The sequence below is a fragment of the Zootoca vivipara genome, chromosome 1, assembly GCF_963506605.1.
Source record: "Zootoca vivipara chromosome 1, rZooViv1.1, whole genome shotgun sequence".
Classification (NCBI taxonomy): Eukaryota; Metazoa; Chordata; class Lepidosauria; order Squamata; family Lacertidae; genus Zootoca; species Zootoca vivipara.
This window is the reverse complement of record NC_083276.1, coordinates 60,869,105-60,893,940: the sequence shown is the minus strand read 5'-3', so window position 1 is coordinate 60,893,940 and position 24,836 is coordinate 60,869,105. Positions and strand designations below refer to the sequence as shown.

The 24,836-nt window shown below is 42.3% G+C and overlaps 1 protein-coding gene across 2 annotated transcripts in view; it reads right to left on the bottom strand.

Annotated features, from left to right (window-relative positions):
* The window catches only part of LUZP2 (leucine zipper protein 2), a 293,189-nt gene extending 269,854 nt beyond the window's left edge, over positions 1–23,335 (bottom strand). For both annotated transcript variants that reach the window (XM_060279056.1, XM_060279101.1), the window contains exon 1: positions 23,088–23,335. In XM_060279056.1, coding sequence (XP_060135039.1) covers positions 23,088–23,149 — 62 coding nt within the window. In that variant the 5' untranslated portion in view covers positions 23,150–23,335. The remainder of the gene's footprint in view (positions 1–23,087) is intronic.
* Between the last annotated feature and the right edge of the window lie 1,501 nt (positions 23,336–24,836).

Sequence of the window (24,836 nt, the reverse complement as noted above, 5' to 3'; positions counted from 1 at the left end):
CCTGCCGATCGTGGAGGGGGAGGAGGGAGTCGGAGCAGCCCGATTTTGGCCTGATCCTGGCTCCCCCTCGCTCCTGCCGATCGCGATGGGGGAGGAGGGAGTCGGAGCAGCCCGAAATCGGGCTGCTCCGATCCCCTCCTCCCCCTCCGCCATCGCCGGGGCGGGAGGAGGGAAAGCTGGCAAGGGAAAAGGGAGCTTTCCTTGCCCCGCTGTGCCCCCTCCCCTCCCCTTGGCCCCGCCCCTTGGCCCCCTGATTTTCATCCTGGTTATGCCCCTGATATCTGTGGCTGAACCAGGGTTGGGGATTTACAGTGATGTACTCCAGCTGTGCTGGGAACGTGCTGACTGAGCCAGAGATCTGCCCAAGTCACTCATCTTGGTGGATCTAGATCGGGGGTTAGCAAACTATGGCCCGGGGGCCGGGTGCGGCCCCCAGGCTAGTAAATCGGCCCATGGAAAGTGCTGCCCACTTGGTCAGTCCCTGCACACTGTGGATGCCTCACCGCACTGGGACTGACTTCCGCGATGCTGGCACAGCTTCTGTGTGGGCAGTGATGCTAGTGCAGCTTCAGATTGGCTGCAGGAAGTTCCTGCAGCCAATTCAAAGCCTCGCTGCCCATGCGCTAAGGTGGTGATTTTAAAATAACAGTGCAAATCACACTAATGCCCTGTTCCCCCCGAAATAAGACATACCCATAAAATAAGCCGTAGCAGGATTTCTAAGCATTTGTGCAATATAAGCTATACCCCGAAAATAAGACATAGTGATAAGCGCAGTTCTGGAGGGCACCAAGGAAGAGGTGAGGCTGGACGCGTAATTAAAAAATAAGACATCCCCTGAAAATAAGCCATAGTGTGTCTTCTTGAGGAAAAATAAATATAAGACAGTGTCTTATTTTTGGAAAAACACGGTACTAAGCAGCTTTTTGCCCATTCCATGGTGTACTGTAATGTAAACTGCTAAGAACTTAGTCATTATCTAACAACACACACATATGGGGATGCATATAGCTAGAGGAGTTATGAAAGTTTATACAATCATTTGGCAGAATTGGCAATCCCCCTTTAAATCTGGCTTGCTGAATGATTACTGTAGCTGCAGTAAAATTTCCACCACACTCTTCAATGTGTGCACTTTTGCTCCTGTCTGAACATATAGTTGCCTTTGTTGTTTTAATTTTGTCCCTTAGCATTAATGTAATCTGTCTTCAAATATATGTAAAATACAGATACATGCGGGAGGGATAACCCATCCACAACTACTAAACAAGCTCAATGCAGATAGGCAATAACATATTACAATGTCATTTTAAAAAGGAATCAAAATTAAATTCCACTTCAATTTGATTATACAATGAGCCTATAAAAAGTTAAATGCGTTTTTGCAAGAAATTGTTAAAGCTGCCCAAGTAATTGATTTACAACTGCCGTTAGCCTCAATAGTCACTGCTGGGAAACCACATACAAACTACTTCATGGTCCTTGTGTCATATCCTGCCATTGCTCTCTTTCTCACACACACAGACACAAAATTCCCAATTTATTCTGCAATAGGTTGAGAAATCCATTTTTATTTCCCCCTTATTAGAAAAATGTAGCAGAGCAAGCCGATTGGGCACCTGGGGCAGCATGTGTGCCCTGCACCCGGGGGCAGGGCCAGCTGCCTATGGGGGCAGGGTCCCCAAGGAATCTGCCTGCCTGCTCCTACTCAGCTGCCCTACAGCTGAGGGGGAGGCAACGGGCAGACCTACCGCATCCCCCTTGCTACGCCCCTGCCTCTGGCTCTCCTATTTCTTGTTGGACTGCAACAGAGGAAGTTACAAGCTAAACCTCAACAGCAATAGAGATGACAAAAGAAAGTAACTTTGTATTCTTTCAATTCTGGTGGCTCCAATACGGAGCCGGTTGGGGCTTGCTCAGGTGTGCAGACTCCTCTTGATACCTTTGCACATTTAACATAAAGGTCTGAAGAAGGTTTCTAAGTGCGTAACCTTTGTTAAGGTCTCTGATTGTGGAGAAGTTTTGATGTGTGTTCTGTGAGACAAATTGCTCTCTTCAAATTAAACGCATGAAGATATGCAGAGAAGCCTCCATGCCTGGAGACTTTGCTAGTGGGCCTCGGGTGTGTGTTTCTGCCCCCTCTGCATTTTATTTTTTCTACAATTTTTACTAAATTTTCTGTTTTACATTTTAGAATATTCATTTAAACAACCTTAAAATGTCATTTTACATAACAGAAATCCCTGCATATTTTACATAAACTAAACCATTCAGTGTTCCAACAAAACTTATTTACACTGTTGAATTTATCCTTAATGCTGCTAACGTTTTCAAATGTACACAATTTCCCCTCATATATCTTTTGTCAACAACAAATTGTCGCTGTTGAATATATGTGATATGGTAATTTATGGTATCTAGGTAATTTCGGTATCTAAAGCCATTTCACATAACAAAATATGTATTTTATCAAATTTGTGTTTTTTTCTTATATTTTGGAAATGTACATCCAGTTTTTTCCCTTTAAATTTTTTTTTGAGGGGGGCAAGAGAGTGGGGCCCTGAGCTATAGCTTGTTTAGCTTATACATAAATCTGGCACTGCTTATACATCTTAGCAAGCCTACTTGGAGTTAAATACCATCTGTAAATCATTTTCAGGTAGTTCTCCTTCAAGGAATAACAGGCTGTAAACTTCAGATCACTCTTCCAAAGTTTTCCCCCAGATATTGAAGTCTATATTATGGCCTATATCTATTGTCCAATGTGTCATAGAGGCTTCGACAAGCTCGTCTTTTGTCCTACCCCCCTTCCACATTTTAAGCTCTTCTGTGTTCAGGCAGGTGCCTGAATCAGGGGAATGTTCATCGGATATCAGTCAACAATGAAGTGAAGACATAGCCCAACTTACACAGGCTTCTATGTGTGAATTGAGTCAGATACAGTATACTGGTAGTTATTTGTAATGTGGTAATTAGTACTGTGTCCCTTTTTCCTCTGTGGGAACTATTTTTATCATAACACACTGGAGTGGATGTCTGATTAATACTTTAACCACATCTAGCTCACCTCTTTTAAACTTGGCACTGTATCCAGATGCATAACATTAGGGACCGAAAAGAATGGAAGAGAAATTTGTCTTCAAGGCACTAATTGGCAGAACTGGGTCAGCCTCCTAGCAGCGCCTTCATCCCTGGCAATGTTCGAGACAGAGAGGTGCCTAAGTCTGAGATGTTGTGTTTTAAATATGGCCCGTCGCTGTGGTGTTTTCATTTAGAAAGGGAGGCCCGTGTGGGATGCGAAGTACTCTTTGAGATACATCCTGAAGAGGGTAAGATGACAATAATTTAACTGTACTAGGTCACGACGGTATGTGGGAGGGCAGAGGATTTGGCAGATATAAGAAAACCCATAGATGATGAAGCACAAAAATTATCCTTTCTGTACAAATCAAGACTGTGGCTGGCCTGCTCCCAAGTCCCAGAGTAAGCCATCTGCAGCAGAAATGTAACTAACACAGGAGCCTGGGGAAGACTTTCAAGAGCCTTTCACCTTGAGGATCTGACTGAAGGACGGTTAGGCTGTATACACACTATACGTTTAAAGCACCTGCCCTCAAGAATCTTGGGAACTGAAGTTCACTCCAGCACCCTTACTAAACTACAGTTTGGAAGGGTTGTGATTTAAATGTATGGTGCACACACAATTACAGTCTTCCTTTCCTTAAGTGCAGGCATGGGGAATCTGCAGCCTTCTAGAAGTAGTTGGAGTCAGGGGCGGAGCAAGCGGGGGCAGGGGGCGGTACACCCCAGGCACCGCCCTGAAGGGGGTGTCACTCGGGGCTGTGTCCCCGCCCCGCGATCAGCGCCGCCAAAGCCACACGCCTCGCTCCAGCTACAAACTCCAGGTAAAAAGCCCGCTCAGCACAGCGGGTGCACCACGCTGAGCGGGCTTTTTACCTGGAGTTTGTAGCTGGAGCAAGACGCACAGCTTTAGAGGCGCGGGGGTGGCGGAAATACCCTGCCACATAATGACACATGTGCAGCATCCCGCTGAGCGGACTTTTTACCTGGAGTTTGTAGCTGGAGCGAGGCACGTGGCTTTGGAGGCGCGGGGGGCGGTGATACCCCGCCATGTAACGAGGCATGCATTGTTACGTAACACGCATGCGTCATTATGTAGAGACTCCGCGCCCACCCGGGTGCATGGCAATTTGCTGCCCCGGGTGTCGCGGCAGCTCGCTATGCCCCTGGTTGGAGTCCAAGTCCCATCATCCTTGAGCATTAGCTATGCTAGTTGGGGCTGTTGGGAGTTGGAGTCCAACAGCCTCTGGAGCATCAGAGGTTCCCCAAACCTATCTTAGAGCAACACTAGAACAATTTACAATGCAACATATTAATTTAAATAGCATTTTAGTTTTATAAATAAATAACTCCTTGCCTGCAGGAAGCTTAGTATCAATACTACTACTACTACTACTAATAATAATAATAATTTGTATGCCACCCATTTGACTGGGTTGCCCCAGCCACTCTGGGCAGCTCCCAAAAAATATTAAAAACATGGTAAAACAGCACACATTATTTAATAAGGCAATGGCTTGAGAAGAGGAGAATAAATCACCACATGAAAATTTTGGTTTGGCCCACACTGTTAAATTGATGTAAGAAAGAATTTTAGAAATTTGTTTTTATGCCTCCTCATTCTTGCTTTTCTGAATAGCTGTCAGCAGCCCACCACAGCTAGACACGAGAGCCCATAGGCATTTATATTTTAATCAGATATTTCAAATTGACATGTATGGTACCCATTGGAGAAATTCTGCTCTGCATATAGAGATTAATTGCAGTAATTCAATGATCATCATTAGGCAGGGCTTGGTCAGCAGTGAAAGTGGTGACTGCAGCCATCTAGGAACTAGTATACCCTTATCTGCATAACAATGCCCCCATTCACCTGAAAAGGACCCTCCTATGTTCTGTTGCTTTGGTCCTGCAACTGTGTAACAGAATGTTGAGGAAAGACTTTCAGAAAGGCAAAATATTCCAGTGTGTACCAACACACTAAGGACTTCAGGTCTCTAGTCAACCTGGGAAAATATTGACTTCGCCACTGTAAGAGCAAGAAGATGATTTTGATTCCCCCACCCCCATTTTGTACTTGGTATTTTCAGATTAGAGCTCCCTTTTCCCCCTTTCTTAAAAAAGCCATGTGTATCAGGGTTTTGACGGATAGAAAGTCAGTACTGCAGGTGCCATAACAGTATGACAGCTAGCTCCTCTGCTGCTTCCGATCAACAGCAACTGCAGCTGACGAAGTCAATATAATGGAGACTGTTGTTCTTCCATTATCCAAGAGGAGAGTGCCAAAATCGCCAGAGAGTGTCCTTTATGGCTGACGGGAATCAGCTTCTTTTCCAAATACTAAGAAGCAACTCGGTTGGAAAGAAATAAACAAGTGTATATGTTTGTGTGTGCCATAGATACAAGCACAAACAAATGTACATACATGCAGATGAAAACAAACTTTGAGTATGACATTTAAACATAAATGGCCGGATTCTACTCTATAATCCCTTTTGCATGGCAGTAAAATACTCTTCTGGACACCATAGGTAATCATTCCCTTTTGCCGCTGGTAAAGGATTGTAATAGCCCAACTCCAATTCATCAACGGGGAAAATATGTTTTGTTTTATTTGCAACTGAAATCTAACACTTCCAGCAAGACTTGCTGATTCCCAAGGAAATTTACTTTCAAGCCTAAATGCCAAGAACTTCCTCCATTTAGTATTATGTATGTTTAAAGCAAATTGTACTTTCTTTAGGAACAGAAAAGGAAGAGGGGGAAATGGGAGAAGCAAAGGCAGCAGATGAAAGCACCAGGTGTCCCTGGAATTTTATGAAGAATGCACAGATCTGAATGCACAAACTCCGATTTTATTCAATCGGCTGAAGAAATCCCCTTCTTCACAACCGTCATTAGGCCAATAGTTTTATGTTGCTTTTTTCTGAATAGCATTTGAGTAGCTTAGACCTGTCGATATATACCTTATATACACCTCTGCACAAATATGTATAATCTAATTCCCTGAGTGACATTACTGAATGACAATTTGCTGACATAGATGAATGTTCAGCTTTGGTTTGATGCCATGTTGGATTTTATAACTATTTATCACTTTTATCAGGGATGCTGCGATGGTGGCTGGATTGGAAACTACTGAAGCTTCCCCTTGCAGTTCGCTATTAGATTAGTTAAAAAACACACAACAACCCTCTGACAGTGAATCTTGCCCTCTCCTCATTAGCTGGTGGCAGAATTGGCAAAAATGCTCACACAGCCAGCATTAAATGTACATCTGTGAAATTTGTTGTGGTTGCCCAGGCATTGCATGTAGTAGGCTGGAGCAACCACTTCCAGTGCTGAGACTTACATGTGTTTGTGTACATATTGTGTGTGTGTGTGTGTGTGTGTGTGTGTGTGTGTGACACACAGGGCCAGAATTAGGTTTGATGAGGCCCATAGCTGCTGAAGGTAATGGGGCCCTTCATATGTCCAGCTGTCCTTTGTCAGCAACAAATTGTCACTGTTTTTTTGTGTTGAATATATGCTATATGGTAATTCATGGACCTAATATGTATCTAAAGCTATTTGCACATGCAGAATTTAGGCACCCTATATATAGAAATGAGCAAACCAGTGATATTTTTGGGAGCAGGCTAGCAAGCGGGGCCCATTACTTACATCATAGGAGCCTACACAACACAAAACACTGTTGCTGTATGTAGGTTTTGTTTTATTTGTTTTTTATCCCTTAATTTTTTTGGGGGCCCCCAAGTGAGTGGAGCCCTAAGCTATAGCTTGTTTAGCTTATATGTAAATTTGGCACTGTACACACACACACACACACACACACGATTGTGGCACACTGTGATTCTGCTTTCAGTTTCTTCAGATCTTTTTAAAGTAAATTCTAGAAGAAGACCACTTTCAGTATCTTATGCACAACTTCAAAATACACATCCCAAATCCACGCAGCTCAGTGGTAGAGCAAATGCTTAAGTCTCCTGTTCGACGCACAGTGTCTATGTTCTGGTGTCACCTTCCTTATATGCAATGAATACTGTCACTTCAGCTTTCCTTACAGTGCAACCCTACACACATATGCTCAGGAGTAAACCCCACAGTGCTCACTGAACTCACTCAGCTGCGAGTAATCTCATTTAATTCAATAGGGTTGTAGGAAGCTGCCTTCTGCTGAGTCAGACCATTGGCCTATCTGGCTCAGTGTTGTCCATGCTGCCTGGCAGCAGCTCTCCAGGGTTTTGTGCAGGAGCCTTGTCTGGAGATGCCAGAGATGGAACCTGTGACCTTCTGCAGGTGCTCTGCGACTGAGCTGTGACACTTACTTCTGACAGGGTTAGAACCATGCTGTTGGTCTACATGGCTCCAAAAGTACTCCGCCATATCCAACCTATAGACTGCAAGGGTATTCAAGCAGGTGCCTCAAAGCTTCCATTTAAAGGGAAGCTAAAAAGTGACGATATAGCAATAAAACCCATTATGGCAATTAGAAAGCTTGGCTCCACTTATATTGCACCAAATGGACCCGAAGTACAAATATAAAGTCTGTTCCAGTCGCCAAATGTAATAACAGATGATGCCTAGAGAGAAACAATACCTCAGTAACTGGCCTTACAACCTACCCATTCATGGGGGGGGGGGAATCTGCTGGTCATATCAAAAGGCCTTTGGCGTCTCTTGAAATTCCTCAGAGGTTTTGTCTGAGGAGGAACTTAACACCTTCTCCTTGAATTCCACTTGAAGCAAAATCCTGTGGCAACCTAGCTAGCTGCAGATTCAAACAAGTGTTGCCTTGAAGCTCTTCAGGCAGTTCACCTGAAAAGGAAGCCACAAATTTGCTTCTTATTTATCTATGGATGAAGTTTTGGGGGCAACTCTTAAAAGGTTGAGGGGAGGGAGAGAGAGGGGGAGGGAGGGAGGGAGGGGGAGAGAGTACATTGGCCCCAGGTAGGATTGCTGTGAAAAAGAGATTACTTATAGCTTGGGATGGCAGGTCAGCACATTGTTAAAAATACATACCATATTTGTATTCAGGCTGCACTGACTAGAACATGATTAGCCCCCACCTTGCTGAAATGCTGACTTTAAAGAGACTGGTTGTAGGTTTTTTTATATAAAAAAATAGTTGGCAAAACACAGCTGCTACTTTCGTATGTAGAAAGGCTTCTCTATCTCCACATCAAGCAGATATTCAATTTCTTTGCTGTATCAGGAGGAACAAAGAGTCAGTCTAATGCTTGTTCAACCATATCTGTCATTTCAATTTTTCACACGTTGACTTCTTTCCCATCTACATTCACACCTTGGTTCCTGCCCACTGCTACAAGCTAGTCTACAAAAAATAAAAATCGGATATAAATTTATGTTAACAGTATGGAAAAAAAAACAACCAGCCAAAATCCATAGAAGTATGAATTTCAAAATCAAATCTGAGCCTTAACGGAAAACAATGCCAAAGGCTTCCCTTTCTCCCTGATCGGGAACAGGGCTTATTTCTTTCTTTAAAAATATCTGGTCTTGATCACACATGCAAGTTCATCACTGTAACATCAAGTGGTGCCTTGTACGAATGAATAAGCAAACCATCACAGAGCACATGGCACAAACAGATCTTTAATCTCACTCGCTTTCAACTTAAACAAATCTCAGATACAAGAGAATTGGTTTGCACATTCAAATGGAATGTGTGCATCCCAGAAAGGAACAGAACTAAACCAACCTACAAACAAGGGTAGAGAGAACTGGTTCAGAATACATGTGGCAATATATGAATTTCACAAATGGATTCCCATGGGATCCAGAGCATCCATGCTCAACTCCTCCCTGCCCCACCCCTCCAATGCCCTGTTTCAGGTCCTACATGCTGGCTATTACTGGTGTAAAGTAATAAAAATTCCTTCCAGTAGCACCTTAGAGACCAACTAAGTTTGTCATTGGTATGAGCTTTTGTGTGCATGCACACTTCTTCAGATACCAGACACGAAAGCTCATACCAGTGACAAACTTAGTTGGTCTCTAAGGTGCTACTGGAATATTTTTTTGTTTGTTTGTTTGTTTCGACTACGTCAGACCAACAGGCTACCTACCTGTAACTGGTGTAAAGTAAGAAAGTGTGGCTTTCATGCAATAAGAAATCTTTCCCAGGTTAGCCAAGCTTGGGGGTTAAAAGTTAAAGTTACCCCCGACTGTTTGGTCCAGTTGCGGACGATTCTGGGGTTGCACGCTCATCTCACTCTATAGGCCAAAGGAGCTGGCGTTTGTCCGCAGACAGCTTCAAAATCCTTGTGGTGGTTAATCAATCAATCCATCCATCACCCAGCAGTAGCAACATTGATGTTTGAAATATGGTGGAAGGGATACCCCCTGCCCTCTTTAAACAATGCCCCTGTAGTAGGTTACTAGATGGCAGGTGTGTTATTTCTCCCATTGAAACTTAGCCATTTGCTCACATTTTATTACCTGTTCACTAGTTTTTATGTGACATCTGACGCTTTCCTCAGGTTCAATAGGATATCGGAAATCTTTTTTTGCTGCTACTGTAGTATAACTGATAAGTGCACATTACAAATGGCATTTTCCCTCCCTAGTTTATGTCGCAGCCTTTCACTGTGTCCTGCCACAGGACCCATAATTAAGAAGCTGCAGAAGGGATGATTAAAGACCATAATAGATGAGGCAGTAATCATTCCGGTGATGGCTGTCCACACCATGAATTCACATGCTGCTGACTCAGAACAGAAGGCACTTTAATACCCTTGTAACTGGCTGATTGATTACCCATTGCATTGACAGACAAATGAATACATGCTAGCACATAAGAAAGAGAAGAAAGTAAGGCAGGCAGGCAGGCACCCCACTTCTCTCTAGGGAGGTGGCAGTTTACAGGGGCTGAAAAACAGACTAACTTTCTGGAGGTTCTTGTAAGGAGGATGAGGTCTATTTGTCTGAAGTCTCACATGGCTCACCATGTGTGGAAGCCCTGCTCAGAAGATACAGCTCCTCTGCATGTAACAGAAGGATGGAGCCACACCAACTAGCCTAGCCCCTGGCATGTTTTGTGACTAGCCCTGACCATGATATTGACATGTACAGCCCCTGTGTCAGCTAGGACTAAAAGGCAGGATGTTCCCCCACCCCAGTGAAACATTTAAGAAGTGGGTGGGGCAGGAGAGGGTGGTTTGGGGAGAAAGACCTGTGGGCCAAATGGTTTGGGGAATGTGTGGTGGTTTGGGGAATGTGTGCGCATCAGGACAAAAGTGGCTAAGATTTTGAGGTTTAAAAAATATTATTAAATGCATCCCCTGTTATTCTTATCGGCAGCGGTTTAAGTGTGGAGAAGTATCAGTGGAGCAGCCATCAAAACGCCACAAGGTGAGAGCGGGGAGAGTAGGGAGCACCAGAGAAAAGTTTCTACTGAATAATAGCAATATATTACAGACTTTAAAGAAAACCTACTGAGTTCAAGTTGTATTATTTCGCTTTGCCATTCTGTTTTGCAAATGGGGACATCTGTGTGCTTGAAGTGGTACTTAACAAGATAGTTAAATATCAATTCAGTTTAGCAGGATAGTAAAGCAGCAGAGTTTTCAACAGGAAAAAATAAGCTTCTCCATTTTAAAGTCTACTATTTTCTCTAATCTTAGGTCTGCCTTCCAAATCCAATACATCTTTTTCTAGTGTACCTGTACGATTAGCAGAGCATATCATGTTTCCTTGGGGCTTCCAATAGTGGCCACCGCCACAAATATTTCCACACAGCATATTCAGGGATTGGATATTTACATGCAGTGGATCCAGTTCCCTCAGTCCAGATGGAGCTTAGCCATACTCATCCTCTACTAAATCAACAATGGATGACAAGCATAGCTGTGTAACTAATATGCACCTCAGTTTTAGCATACTGGTGTACAGAGGAATAGGTATCACTTCTTGCCCGACTTCTAATTAGACACACACCAGAAGTGAACTAGAAATGTCAACAGATTCCAATAAGAAGAATGTGGTTATATGGGGGAAAGTGTAACTATAAGTAATTCTAAGTTGCTAGAAATACAGATAGTATAGAATTAACATGCACAGGCATAGGCAACCTTGGCTCTCCAAATGTTTTGGAACTACACTACAACTCCCATGATCCCTAGCTAACAGGGCCAGTGTTCGGGGATCACGGGAGTTGTAGTTCCAAAACATCTGGAGGACCAAGGTTGCCTATGCCTGAACATGCATATTAGCAGTAACTAAATTGCAACCTTGTCTAAAATTAAATAAAACCCTGTGTTTAGAACTTTTAGAAATTACAGGCACGATCCACTCAAATGTAAACATTTTAATATCCAATTGCTTCCACTGAAAGGTACTTACTAACTGACTGACTGTAGTAAGTAGATAGCCAGTCTTCTCACTGAAATCAACAAAATATTTACTTTTGCATGCATTCCAGGCAAGTAAAACATTCCACTGCCCAAGACAGTCGCACTGCCACTGCCTCCTCCTACCACTGCTGTTTTTGTACAATTCCTTGACAAAGCAGTAGAAAGATGGATACTCAATTCCTTGCTCTGAAATGGGATCGCAAGCAGCCAAACATAACCCCAATCAACTGCCTGAGCCTTGTAGCTCTGTATGGGTCATGCTAGGGGCAGTTCTAGTCTTTTAAAAACAAACTCTCTTCAGGTCCAGTGAATGGTACTATTCCACACAAATATTGGAAACCCTTTAGAATCCAGAGAACTTCATCCAAATGCTATTCCTATTAAGAACCAGATATCACACTGATTTCACTAGTTTGCCATGGAATATGCATCCAAAATGGAGTCAAACACAGAGAGGTGTGTACAGTTTCTGAAGTTCCAAGAAGCTGGAATGTGTAAGGTTTTCCCCAGAACAGCCTTAAGAAGGTAAGCGCCCAATTGGATCAGACCAAGGATAAAATTCAGTGGTATTAGCCAATCGCAGTTTGGAAATCTAGTCATACCATCAGGCAGAATGAAGCAGATGCCTCAATGTAGAAGATACCAGGAAGCTGCAAAGGACAGAAATGTGGTCTACCACAAAGAACTTATAATCCACCTACTGTCAGCAACCAGAAACATCATAGCCAGACACTGGAGGGACCTGTCAGGAGTAAGCATGGACCAATGGTACCAAGTTGTATGGGAAACGGCCCTACTAGAAAAACTAACCAGTAAGCTGAAACTGACACGGGGACAAACAGAAGAAGACACCTTCACCCCAATATGGTTCATCACTTATACAGCCCAACAAGACAATGACAAAAACTTACCGTCAGCATACAAATCAATATGGCTAACCTAATCGAAACATCCTCCCTCCCCACTCACACAAGAAACTAAGGATCATCACAGCCAACCACAAATGAACAATCACATCCTAAGACGAATCCCGACCTCTCCCACCAACAAAGAAGCGCAAACAAACAACAGAGAACCTGCACAAACCCTACACATATCAAGAAAACAGAAACATCGGCAATCCACCACACCCAACTCCCCATCCCACCTATCCCTTTCCCCCCTTCCTCATAATGTCTCAATAAGTAAAATTGATGTGTAAAAATGATACATGGGACAGAGAAAAATGAGACATTGCACTACCTTTGTAACCCAAGAAAATCCTTAATAAAAATGATTACAAAAAAAGAAGAAGAAGAAAGAAATTTGGTCTACCCAGGACATACACACACCCTCTCCAAGCTAACTTGCTGTTCCTTGCACTATGCTGAAAGAAGATTCAGCTACCAGTCTGGATGGTTTTTGTATTTGTCATGGTGTAGGGGCTGCATCTTATCTTTTCTCTCAGACTTTCAACTGTATTGGACTAATATGAACCTAACAGCCCTTCTCTGCTGTCTCTCTCAAAGACAACAGCACGCGTGCCTCTAAACTTATAGGTGCTACTTAGCTGTCATCATGGCTGCTTCTTGTCTTTCCTCTGTATGAACTTGTCTAAATTTCAGTCATGCATTAAAAATATCAACCCTCATGCTAGGAGTTTCACAAAGTCAGATTGATTGCGTAATAGCTCATTATTACACGAATGACATAATGTTTGAACTCACTTTAAAATGAGTTTTGAGGGTGCCGCAATGCATTTTTATCAGAGTCAAAGAATCTGAACAGGGATTTGGGCATTCCCTGCATTTTGTAGCATTTTCCCCAAAATCATAAGTCATCAAAGTAGTTATTAAGTCTTCAAGCTCAGCCCATCCCTGATGTAGCTATATTGATTGTTGTGGCTTTGCAATCAATGGAAGTTATACCTGGAATGGATATGAACCATTATGTTTATCAGGAATCCAATGAATTGACGGATGACTAGGAGTGCTATGCTGGAAAAATGATCAAGTGTGGCTGTGGTTCATTACAGTAGCTCACAAAGGAGCATTTATATGAAAAGTCCAAGGAGTTAGAAGGTTCAAATATAGGACCAGTCCCTTCCCCTTCCTTTCACCAATGTCCATGGCTCACAAAGCAGAGGAAAAACTAGCATCCTTTCAGATATACATTTTACAAGAAACCAGAAAATATTCCAAGACAATAGGAAAGCAAATGTGGAATGAATTATGTGTCAAGAGGAAAGCTTGATCTTTCATCTTCCCAGAGAAATTCAAACAGGCAAAATTAAAGTATAGCAATGTTTGCAATACACAGATGCCACAACAACAGTAGCTGCGCTCTGAAGCGAACATGATTGAGGGCTGGATGCGTACATACCCTTGTTTCTGTTACACACGTTGGCATGTAATGCACAACACGACATTTTTATTTTTATTTTGCAAGCAATACGTATGTGATTGTACCAGGAGACATTTGCTTTTCAACTGTATTTGGTTCTCATCAGATTGAGTAAATGGAATTTGAGATGAGGGTAGAGAAAACCCAATACTGCTTTTTCATCTAATGAGCAATTGCAACCTTTGCTTATTAAAAATATATCTGGAGTGAGGTTTTGGCAATGTCAACATAGTCAACCAATTAAACAATTAATAAGTGATTTGGCATATAATTAATCAACTGGACATTTTAAAAAATAATTTGGCAAGCTTCAACAGGCAGGAATGGTACTTTATCTGTCCACTGATCTCTGCCTTTTTTGAGTTTTTGTATTTGACACTCCAAGTACTTTCATTCTAGGTGTTTTAATGTGGACTTGCCACTCTTTGCCTCATAAAAAGTTTTTGACATGATAGATGATAGTGGGATAATTTGCTGAAGTGTGGAAAGTTGTGGAGCTTACAGGAAGAGAGCAACAAGTGGACAATAAAATCCCTCTGAAAGCACCCTCTGATGAGTCTTGTCACAGTTCTTGATTTTATTTATTTATCATTGCCTTTATATCCCACATTTTCCCCAAGGAGTACAGAGTGGCGTGCATTTTAGCCTCGCAACAACTCTGTGAGGTAGGTTAGGCTGAGAGAAGGCAACTGCTCCAAGGTCACCACGGGAGTGTCATTGCTGAATGGGAATTTGAACTCTTAATCGCTATCCCAAACTGGCTCTCCTTGTCACGGTCTGGTCGGCGGGTGTCAGGACCAGAGGCAAGATGGTGGTGAAGAAGCAGGAACAGGTGCAGGGCTGAGGGTCCAGCAGCAGGCAGTTGCAGGGTCAAGGAGCAAGGCAGAGACGAAGGTCCATGGGGCAGGAAGCAAGGCGAGGGCTCAAGGAACAAGAAGCAAGGCGAAGGTCCAAGGGTCGAGGAGCAAGGCGTCAACAAGGCGAGGGTCCAAGGAACAAGAAGCAAGGCGAAGGTCCAAGGATCGAGGAGCAAGGCGAAGACAAAGCAAGGGTCCCAGGAGCAAGGAGCAAGGCAAAGGATCAAGGAACAAGAAGCAAGGCGAAGGTCCAAGGAACAAGAAGCAAGGCGAAGGTCCAAGGGTCGAGGAGCAAGGTGACGACAAGGCGAGGGTCCAAGGAGCAGGAGGCCAGATGCAACCAGGCAGGGATAGCATTGCTGTGGCCAGGAGCTGAAGGGAAATGCTGGGCTTTTATCCCTCCCAGCTCCTGCCACCAGGTGCAGTGAGATCTCAAGTGGCCTCACCTCGGTGACTACTCCTTGCCTCTCCAGCACAAGCTGAGGACTTCACCTGTGTGGCCACGCCTTGCTTCTCCAGCACAAGCTGAGGCAGGCCCCAGTCCTGCAAAGCACTACAGGCCCCAGAGCCTGACTCCTGCCCATACTCCTGACACTCCTAAATGCGCACCCAAAGCAGCATTCCTCAAGCTGATGTCCACCAGAGGTTATGGACTGTATCTCCTATCAAGCAAGGCTGCATTTGCTGGGGTTGATAGGTACACTGTGGCTGTTGTTGTTGTTACTATATTTTATCACCTGCCCTTCTCTCTAAGGTCCCAGGGTAGGTAACACCAATGAAAGTGCAAGTTTAATATGAAATCACAATATTGCACAATATCAGAACTATTTGAAACAACTTCGTACAAAACGTAACGAGAGCATCAGACTGGGGGAAGCTATTGTAAAATAAAGGAAGTCATACTAATTAACTTTGTCTGTAAAAGAAATCAACATTTACTAAAAACTCCAGTCCATTATTTTGGAAAATGGTTTATAAATACGTACAAGAAAAAACAAAACATGAAATGTCCGGGGGTGGGGGGGTGGGAACCTGGAAAGTAAAGCTGATTATATAACTTTGAAGACGAATGCTTCAGAAATGGTGCCATCAACTAGTATCTTTTTCACGTTAAGAAGCAGAGAAAGATCAGAAGTTGAATGGCATCGATGCAATGCTCACATATCTATATATGTGCACATTCTTGGCAGAGCTGAATCACAAATTTCAAAATAGCTTTGTTGCCAGATGTTAGTGCCAACAAAATTATGGCACCCTTGCGGTATAAGGTGGAGATGCTTTAGTGCCTTATGCTAGCTACTCCCCCCCCCCTCCATGTTGGGGTCCTTCCTTTATTAGAACCATAGAATCACAGAGTAGGAAGAGACCACAAGGGCCATCCAGTCCAACCCCCTGCCACTTTCTATAGTGATGTGAATCAAGCCAGACACAACAATTCACATCTTGTAGTATGAGGTGATCCCATAGGATGGGGAAGATTTAAAGTTCAACCTTATGCATGTCTACTCAAAAGACCCAATATCTAGTCTTGCCTTTCTTCAGACATTTTTTTATACTTGATCCAGTCATTGTAAGAAGAGATAATTAATGTGCTCAAAGAATTCCGCCTATTGTCTAAGGAAACACTAATAAAAGAGGTTGCCTTGGCACATAGCCAGGAAAGTAAATGTTGTAGTTTTATGTTGCAAGTTCAAAGTTTCATTTTAGGATCATACTTTTTGCTTCAACAACAGAGGCTTTACCCAATACCCATCACTGCTTTCTCTGCTGTTCTTAGGAAGAAATGTGAAACATTGTTCCCATAAGCATTTTGGGCATGAAAGTAACAGGGTATGAATGTTTTAAATAAATAAGTAAATTTAAAATGAAATCCAGAAATCGTGTCTTCATGACTCGAGAAATCTATATTCATTTCTGTCAAAAGTCACTAATGTGGCACTTGTTCCTGTGAACTGAATTACAAAGTGCTTTATAATAGCAATTTAAGACGGCCGTGGAATGGCTCTATTGAACTTTGGGGAGGGGTGCTACCATAAACCTTTCCCCTGCTATTAAACTAATATGAGACCCGGTTATATTTTCTTTTTTTAAATAAACCAAATCTTACCCTATTATTTGTACAGTACACCCATTTAGTGAGTGTCGGCATTACACACATTATTAGTAGTAAACGGCATTTTCTTAAGGTTGTATTACATGCCTGTTGATGACTGCAAGATCAGGTTTCAGTTCACACTGCATACCATTTTAGATACACACACACACACACACACACAGAGAGAGAGAGAGAGACAGACAGACAGACAGACAGACAGACAGACAGACTATAGAAAAGGTTGCTAGCATAGGAAGAAGAACCCCAATAGGTTTCTGTTAATAATAAAAGCAGTGGAAAAGCACATTGGGTGGAATCCAGTTGGTTAAGCTCCAAGATCAAAATGCATATGCCAGCAAAATGAAGAGGAAAGCAATTTTTGGTGAACCTTCCTTTGTCTGCAGCCATCACCTCCCCCCAGCCTCCGGTGCAACCATCTGATGCAAAGGGGATGAGGTACCCTCTCGGTCAGATGGAAGGGGGGAAGCTTCAGGGAGGAGCCAAAATTTTGAGGTTTGCTATACACATGTTGCAAGTTATTTATTTCCGTAAATTTTCATTGGAAAACCCTGCATATGCCAGTAAGGGTTTATTACTATCATCTTACAACCTCAATAGGTTTCATAAAGATGCTGTTGCTGACTTATCTCATTGACTTGAACCAGCCCCACTCCTTCAGTAGAGCTTTTGAATAGCGTGACACCCGTAGCCAGAGTCTGAAAAGGTTATCAACCATATTTGCAAATGATGGTGCAAAAAACAAGCAGCCTGATCCTACTTTTCTAATGATTTTCCAGCTATTCTTGCAAAAACTGTTCATTTACTCATTTAACACCAGGAAAGAATAGCTTTTCTAGCAAAGGTTCACCATCTAAATCTTGATCTATTCAGCTGTGCTTTTGCTGGAACCTGAATTACAGTTTCCCCCGAGGAAGAACGTGGATGTTCAAAATGTGCCGTAAAATCTGATAAGTAATTTGTTAATAAATCTTCCCATACATATTGCCTTTCTCTTTTCTCCATTCTTCTGCTGAAGAAACAACAGCCAACGGGGGTGGGGTGACAGTATGCAGGCCTGAAAAAGCGACAAGCATTTAGACAGTCTAAGCTTCTGAGGGGAGAAGTTTTCAAAATTGCTAGCTTTGACCCAAATATGGAAAATATTCAGCACAGTCCTAGCATTCTTTAAAATCTATAATAATTTCACAGTAGTAGTAACTTTCTGACATCTTTTAAAATACACACTTCAGGCAAAGAAAAAAAGCTAAAATGCAAATTAACATTTGAATGTCTTTTCACAGTACGTTGTCGTAACAATTCTGGTATAATGAAATAAAAAGACCAAAAATAAATAAATAATGCAATTAGAAAAAGAATACCAATGCCTATAAACTGAAAAGTGTGGGGGAACAGACTTTTGACATATGTATATCAACTTTATTTTATTGCTTTAAGCTACCAGAATACTGGATTAGAAGCAGTATCTGTCTGGTCTTGTAAAACTTTTAATACTTGCATATGTTCTTTTACAACAATGTACATAGTGTAGAGTGTACTGTTAGAGCAGAGGGTCAGAGATCTGCATTAGAGGTCTGGAAGATTTCAGGGTGCTTAATGCTCAGAAGCAGCTCATTGAGTAAAGGCAGACCTGCTACACAAACTTCCCAGCAGGTGGCTCCACCATGCACAAGCAATGGCAGAAGTGCCGGGTTGGGTCTGCTGCCATGTTTGCACCACACAGACCTCCCTGCCCTGCTGCCTCACCCCTCTCTCTCCTGGTAAGCAACAAGGTTCCTGCAGGAAGGCTAGAGTAGTGGCTCTGTGCCACCCAGCAAACTGCTTTTGTTAATGCTGTACTCTCCACTTAGCCAGTATATTAACTTGTGATCCTAAGAATTATTTGCTGAGAAGGATACATCGAAAGCCACATCAATACAGCTTCACTAAAATTATTTCATGGTTGTAGGGCTATCGGAAAAGTCCACAGGCACACCAGCAAAGTTGTTTAAGAAAAGCTACAATCCATAAGACAGTTAAACTATACTACTTGGGATGGATTTGACCCACTGGACTGCCAGCTAGAAAATAAATTGCTTAGAATGATTAAGATGCAATTCCTACTGGCTCGCTACAAAATCACAGCCTACTGTTCTGTGAGCTCAAGTAGTTCATGTGCCTGCAAATGATAGAGCTGAAGTAAAGTGTTAAAAAGAGGGCATTGCTACGCATACCCCTATTTTCCTGACTGGTGAAAAGTTTCAGGGCTTTCAGAGATTTCCTGGGTTTGGTTGCTTTTGGAATGAGGTGACTGGAGATGTGCTCTCATTTCTTTTATTTTTATTTATAATATTTGCATTTCTCCACCTGCCACATACCTAGCCTTACCTCAGAAAACAGGAGCATCCAGAGGAGGGCCTCAGGTAATGACCATTTGGGCATATTCACATAGAAGCTGGTAGTCCTTGAGATACCAACTCCCATGATTTCAAACGTGTTGGTCAGGTTGCAGCTCAAAGCACAAATACATAGACAACTTCTGTATCCCTATTTACAACTATCGAAGTGATGGCAGTGAAAGGTGAAAATATACATGTATTGGGATGCCGCAGTGCTGCTTTCTTGACCCAGTATGCCTGGAGGCTGGGAAGGAAGAACAATCCCCAGTGACTTTCCACCAGATAGATTTCTGACAGTGCATCTTACAGAAATGTCTCTTTCTGCGAACCTTTACCCTTAGGTATGTTCTGGCTGGGCTGATGGGGCCTCTACTGCAAAACATTTGGCAGGCACCAAGTTGGCAAAGGCTGTTTTAGGCAAGGCAGCTTGAGAGTACACCTTATTTTTTATTATTTTGACCTAGCTTCCACTTTACTGATGAAGCCCCAGTTGGAGACCTAGATCAGAAGACTCAAATCATGACTCATGGTTTGGCCACCAGCAGTTTCAAGGTACTGAAATCCAGAACTTTGATTGTGATTATTCTACTTTGCTCATGGGAAAAAATACAATTTAGGAAAAGGAAAAGGAAATAAGTTATTCCTGAAAAACTGCATGCAGAATGCATACTTATTTAAAATTATACTCCTCTTCATGAAGAGAGATAGAGAGAAATGGGGATAAACCCTTCAAAGGAATAAGAATGGTAAACTTAGCTTAACTGTCTGCATCCTCCCCTCACCCGCCAATCAAGTGGACTGTCCACTGATTCTAGTGCTGGTAAATACAAGAAATGAAGATTGTTCTGTGTCCATGACAAGTTGACAGGAAAATACTTCTAACGAAATCTCAGAGCACTCTTGGCTTTAGCTATGCCTGTGCTAAGCAGTTTCACACAGCAGGATAATAGATTCCCATCTTCACTACAGCAACTGTTCTTGCAAACCTTCTCAGCTTGGGCAATTGCCTGAGCATTAACCATATGTTAGCTAGGAACAATCTTGGATGCTACAAACTCAATGACATTCTTCTAGAATAAATTGCAGGAGAAATATCACTGGCTAAATCCTGCAAAAGAAAAACCAACAGAAGGCAAAGACCAGGTGGCTGCAGAGAAGTCCCTATGGGGCCATACCAATAGTTCTTCAAAGTTACCACATTACCAAAATACCACCCCATATGCTCACTTCCAACAGCCTCCTGAATTACTGTCATTGGATCATGCCAATATTTAACACAAAACAAGAGGGTAACTTCAAAAATATATTCTCCAAAAGTTTGGATTCAAAATCACAATGTAAAATGTAACATACAAATGCCCCCTGGTGCAGCTTTGTTTCAAATTATATGCACCCTAAAACTAATACTTTAGAAGGCAACTTCCAATTCGTTCCCGGAGCCAATTTGTCTACTGTCTCCTCCCTCTCACTCCTATTCTGTAATTATGGGCATTCCCAATAAAGTCTCATCTCTTAACATGCTTCCAGCAGCAATGCAGTATCAATCAACTCTTGTTTCTTTCTGTTAAGCATTCATTAAGAGCCGAAATAAAAGCTACGTTATTTTAAAAAAATCACTTTCTCTTGGAGCTGTAAATCTTTGTGGCTTCCAGTGCAGGTTCAAAACTTCTTGTTGCTGTTCAGTCGTTTAGTCGTATAATAATAAAAGTTCTAAAAGGAAGTTACTTGTAAATCAGTACTCACTGATATGTAATCAATGACTGGTTGGTGATTTGCATGCATTGGTATATCTTTTCAATATCACCAGAAAAGTAGCAAGCTAACATGCATTTCAGAACTCTGTGCAAGTTGAGTTCAAGTCTGAAAGTTACACTGATGGAGGTGGGGTGGACACTCAGGTATATTTTTTTCCAGTTTTGTCATCTAAAGCTGCTAGCCTAACCATGTCTACTCAGAAGCAAGTTCCACTGAATTCAGTGGGGCTTACTCCAAGGTAAGTCCAGAGAAGAAGAAAACTGTTTACTGTTGATATACTTCATGTCAAAGAGGTTTACGTGACAACCTTTTTAATGACATCCTTTCAAAGTTTATTGGCCAAGATTCTAGGTTACAGCAGCTGATACTCTGATCTCATTTTCTTTCAGAAAATCTATTCAAATTTTGAAAACATATGGAAATGCAAATATGCCTTTCCTTTCCTTTTCTTTGTAAGCAGGGGATAAGTTGGCAGGCATCAACTCAGCTATAAAAGCACTTCAATCAAAAGCCCATTTAAGATGCAAACTTCTATCTCTTGGTGAGTTGCTTTTTCCATCTCAAGCCTCCATTTGAATTTAACTCCTGTGTCATTTGGCAATGCACATCCAGTTTAGCCACCAAATCAGCAGCCTGAATTGACAGAGACTTTCATACTGACAGGGTATTTCCAAGATCTACTCGGTAAATCAAAACAGAGCCTCAGATAATTAGCAGATTGCAACGCAAGGCTTCAAAGAGAATTGCATGGTCTATCAAAGAGCATCTAAGGGATTCATTACTGGCTGTGCAGGGCAGAACCTAAAATTACAACTTCTTTAAAAGTGTAGACAGCTGAGTAAGAAGTCCTGGCACATCTCAGCACAAAACTATCTGTGGTCCCGCTCCTTCTCTCCCTACTTCTTTGACCCTTCCTTCTCAGTTACACCTGCAGTTGGCAGGATTACATCTGAAAACCCAACTGTTTAGTGAGTAATCTTGTTTCAGTGACAGTACACTTAGAGCCCAGAATAGAAAGCTTCTTCAAATCCACTGCTGGAGAAACCTTGCAGGAAAGCAAAACTTAATCATAAAGGGATACGGGCAATTCTCTGAGACATGCCTAGGTGTGGGCACACACCTTTTTACCTTCTCTGGGGACTTAGAAGTTTACAAGGTACTTAATAGCCAACATAGCAGGAGGCTGTCGTTTTCTTGTTTATAAGCACCAGGAAATTGGAAGCCATGCACTGACAGCAAGACGTCGGAAGAGGTCTTTACTCAAACAGATCCTACTCTGCACACAGTATTAACTTTCAATCTGTGTGCAATGTGGCTGCGAGACAGAGTGTCATCCCTTAAGATCTAATTTACTGCACATGCTATGTATACCGGCTGCAGGTCATGCTGCACCTGACTCAGGAATAAATGTTCTCCATAGATCCCAAACTGTGATGCCCCAAATTAAAAACTCGAAACCTTTTGTTGATTGGAAGCCACACACTGGGAGATTCCTATATTTCTGGAACTTTAAAACATTTCCCCTGCCATCCTGATGCCATTCCAGCCTCATGCCATTCACAAATACAAGCAGAAAGACTCAACACGGTTATGTTTCAATTGCAAAACTCCTACTGCAATAAAACTGTTCCAGGCTTTGGCATTCTATTTTACAGCTCAGATCTCATAGCATCAGAAATCCACGTTCTCCATTCCCATTTCTTTAGCTTTATTTCCACTGGAACACATGCAAAATTGCTACAGCTATACTGGACGTCAGGAACAGTTTTGCTTCATCACAAAAGCGTTTGGGTCATTGCAGAGCTCGCAGTTCCCCTGCTACCACCAGCTAAGGAGATGAATGGACTGGACTAACTAGGAAATGACCCAGAATCAAAGACGTGTGTGTGTGTGTGTGTGTGTGTGTGTGTGTGTGTGTGAGAGAGAGAGAGAGAGAGAGAGAGAGAGAGAGAGAGAGAGAGAGAGAGAGAGAGAGAGAGAGAGAGAGAGGAGAAACATGAAACGAAAACCTACCCTGGAATCAGTTCAAGAAAAGGGGCTCCCTGAACTTACAAGCATGAGAGAAGACGGAATGAAAATCATGCTTTAAAAATGCACCCTAACTGCTTCTCAAACACATTCCAAAGTCAGAGATCTGTGCACTCACCTGGTGCTGAGAACCAGAACAGGGAAAAGGGACAGCAAGTAACGAGGCAGGATGAATTTCATATTGTAAGTGTGTCTGTTGCGTTCTCTGGGGCTCGCTGCCGCTCTCCCTCCCTTCTTTATTCCGCCGTCTCTCCCAGTGCTTCTGATTCCCAAAGTCCTTCCTCTGCAAAGAGCCTGCTCCCGCGTGTGACGGTCTGTAGATCTGGAGAAAGCAGACAGACCAACACACTGACTAATGAAGGCAGCTTAGAGTGGGGTTTGAGCTTCAGGAGTGATGTCACAGGCAATGGAGCTGCTGCTGCAAGCCTCCTGCCTGATAGCCTGCGATTATTCAACACAGCGACTCTATTGATGTCCTGAAGGATTTGTTATTACTAGCAGTTTAAGTGGCAACTAGGGAGGGAATCGAGAGCACCATGGATGCTACTTAGCTCCCAGGCTAGAAGTGCACATCACTTTTGCCTTCAAAACAAGATCAAAGGAAAAGCACACAGACGCGAAATCTGCCTGTTGTTAGAATTAAAGTTGCATCACTCAACAGGATTTGCAATGTAGATCACAGGTCAGGCTTCTTTAAATTAACAGACAAGTTTCAAATTAACCTCATGCACTGTGCATACGATGGCTGTACTCTGCTCAGTTAGAAATGGAAGTTATTGTGCCAATTAGAAGCGCAGATCTGGGCGGCATGGGAGTTGGCACCAAAACAAATGAAGTAAAAATGCACCCCAAAAGATATATTGAAATGTTAGTGCCACTCTAAAGACCCTGAGATGTCACAAAGTCCTGAGGCACCTATTTGAGGGACAATTCAAATTTCTGCTTTCTGTGTTTGTGTGCCTTATGCTTTCTCTCTATATATGTCATTTAATTAAGAGAAAAGCCCAACAGTTGGCATAAATGTCACACATTTCATTAAGGGGTTTGTGTGTGTGTGTGTTCTGAAAGAGGTTAAATTCTTTACATAATGGTCCTCATCTTTTACTGGCAAACTGTTTTTGACAAAAGTGTAAAAGTCCTGAATGCCCTTCATTCCCAAGACACATAAATAAAACTCCACTCTTTGTTAGGCAATAGATTCCCAGATTTTAAGGTATGACAGAAATGCAGAATTTAAAGCATAATGCAGTTACATGAAATGAGAACAGCTTGTTCTGGAAAGCGAAGACGGTTACATGGGTCATAAGAAAGGAGAGTTCGGTTGCCTGAATACATAATTGCTCATGCAGAACGCATCAGAAAGATTTAAAATGGTTTGATACACCATACAGTGGCAATACATTACAGACAACAGCTTCCCAGATTCAACCTATGCTTCTTTCTTTTCACCCTCTGGCAGATTAGGAAAGGAAATATTTGGCAACCATCAGCTATAAACATGCTAACTAGAAGCTAATTCAGTTTAAATGGCAAAATGCACACATGGTAATTAATAGTGAACGGGGCATGCATCGTCAAATGGCAAGGTGTTGTTGCAAATAAACATTGTAGAAAAATTCAAACAGAATCAGCATACCCTCCAAAAATTTTCCCAATGAAAATAAGGACACCCCATTCCATAATGATAATTTTGCTATTTATACCCCACACATCTTACTGGGCAGCTTCCAACATATATAACAATGTAATAAAACATAAAACATTAAAAATAATAATTCCTAAACAGGATTTCCTTCAGACGACTTGAGGGTTGGATAACTCCATAACCTCCAACATTTCTCCAATGAAAATAGGGACATCCTAAGGA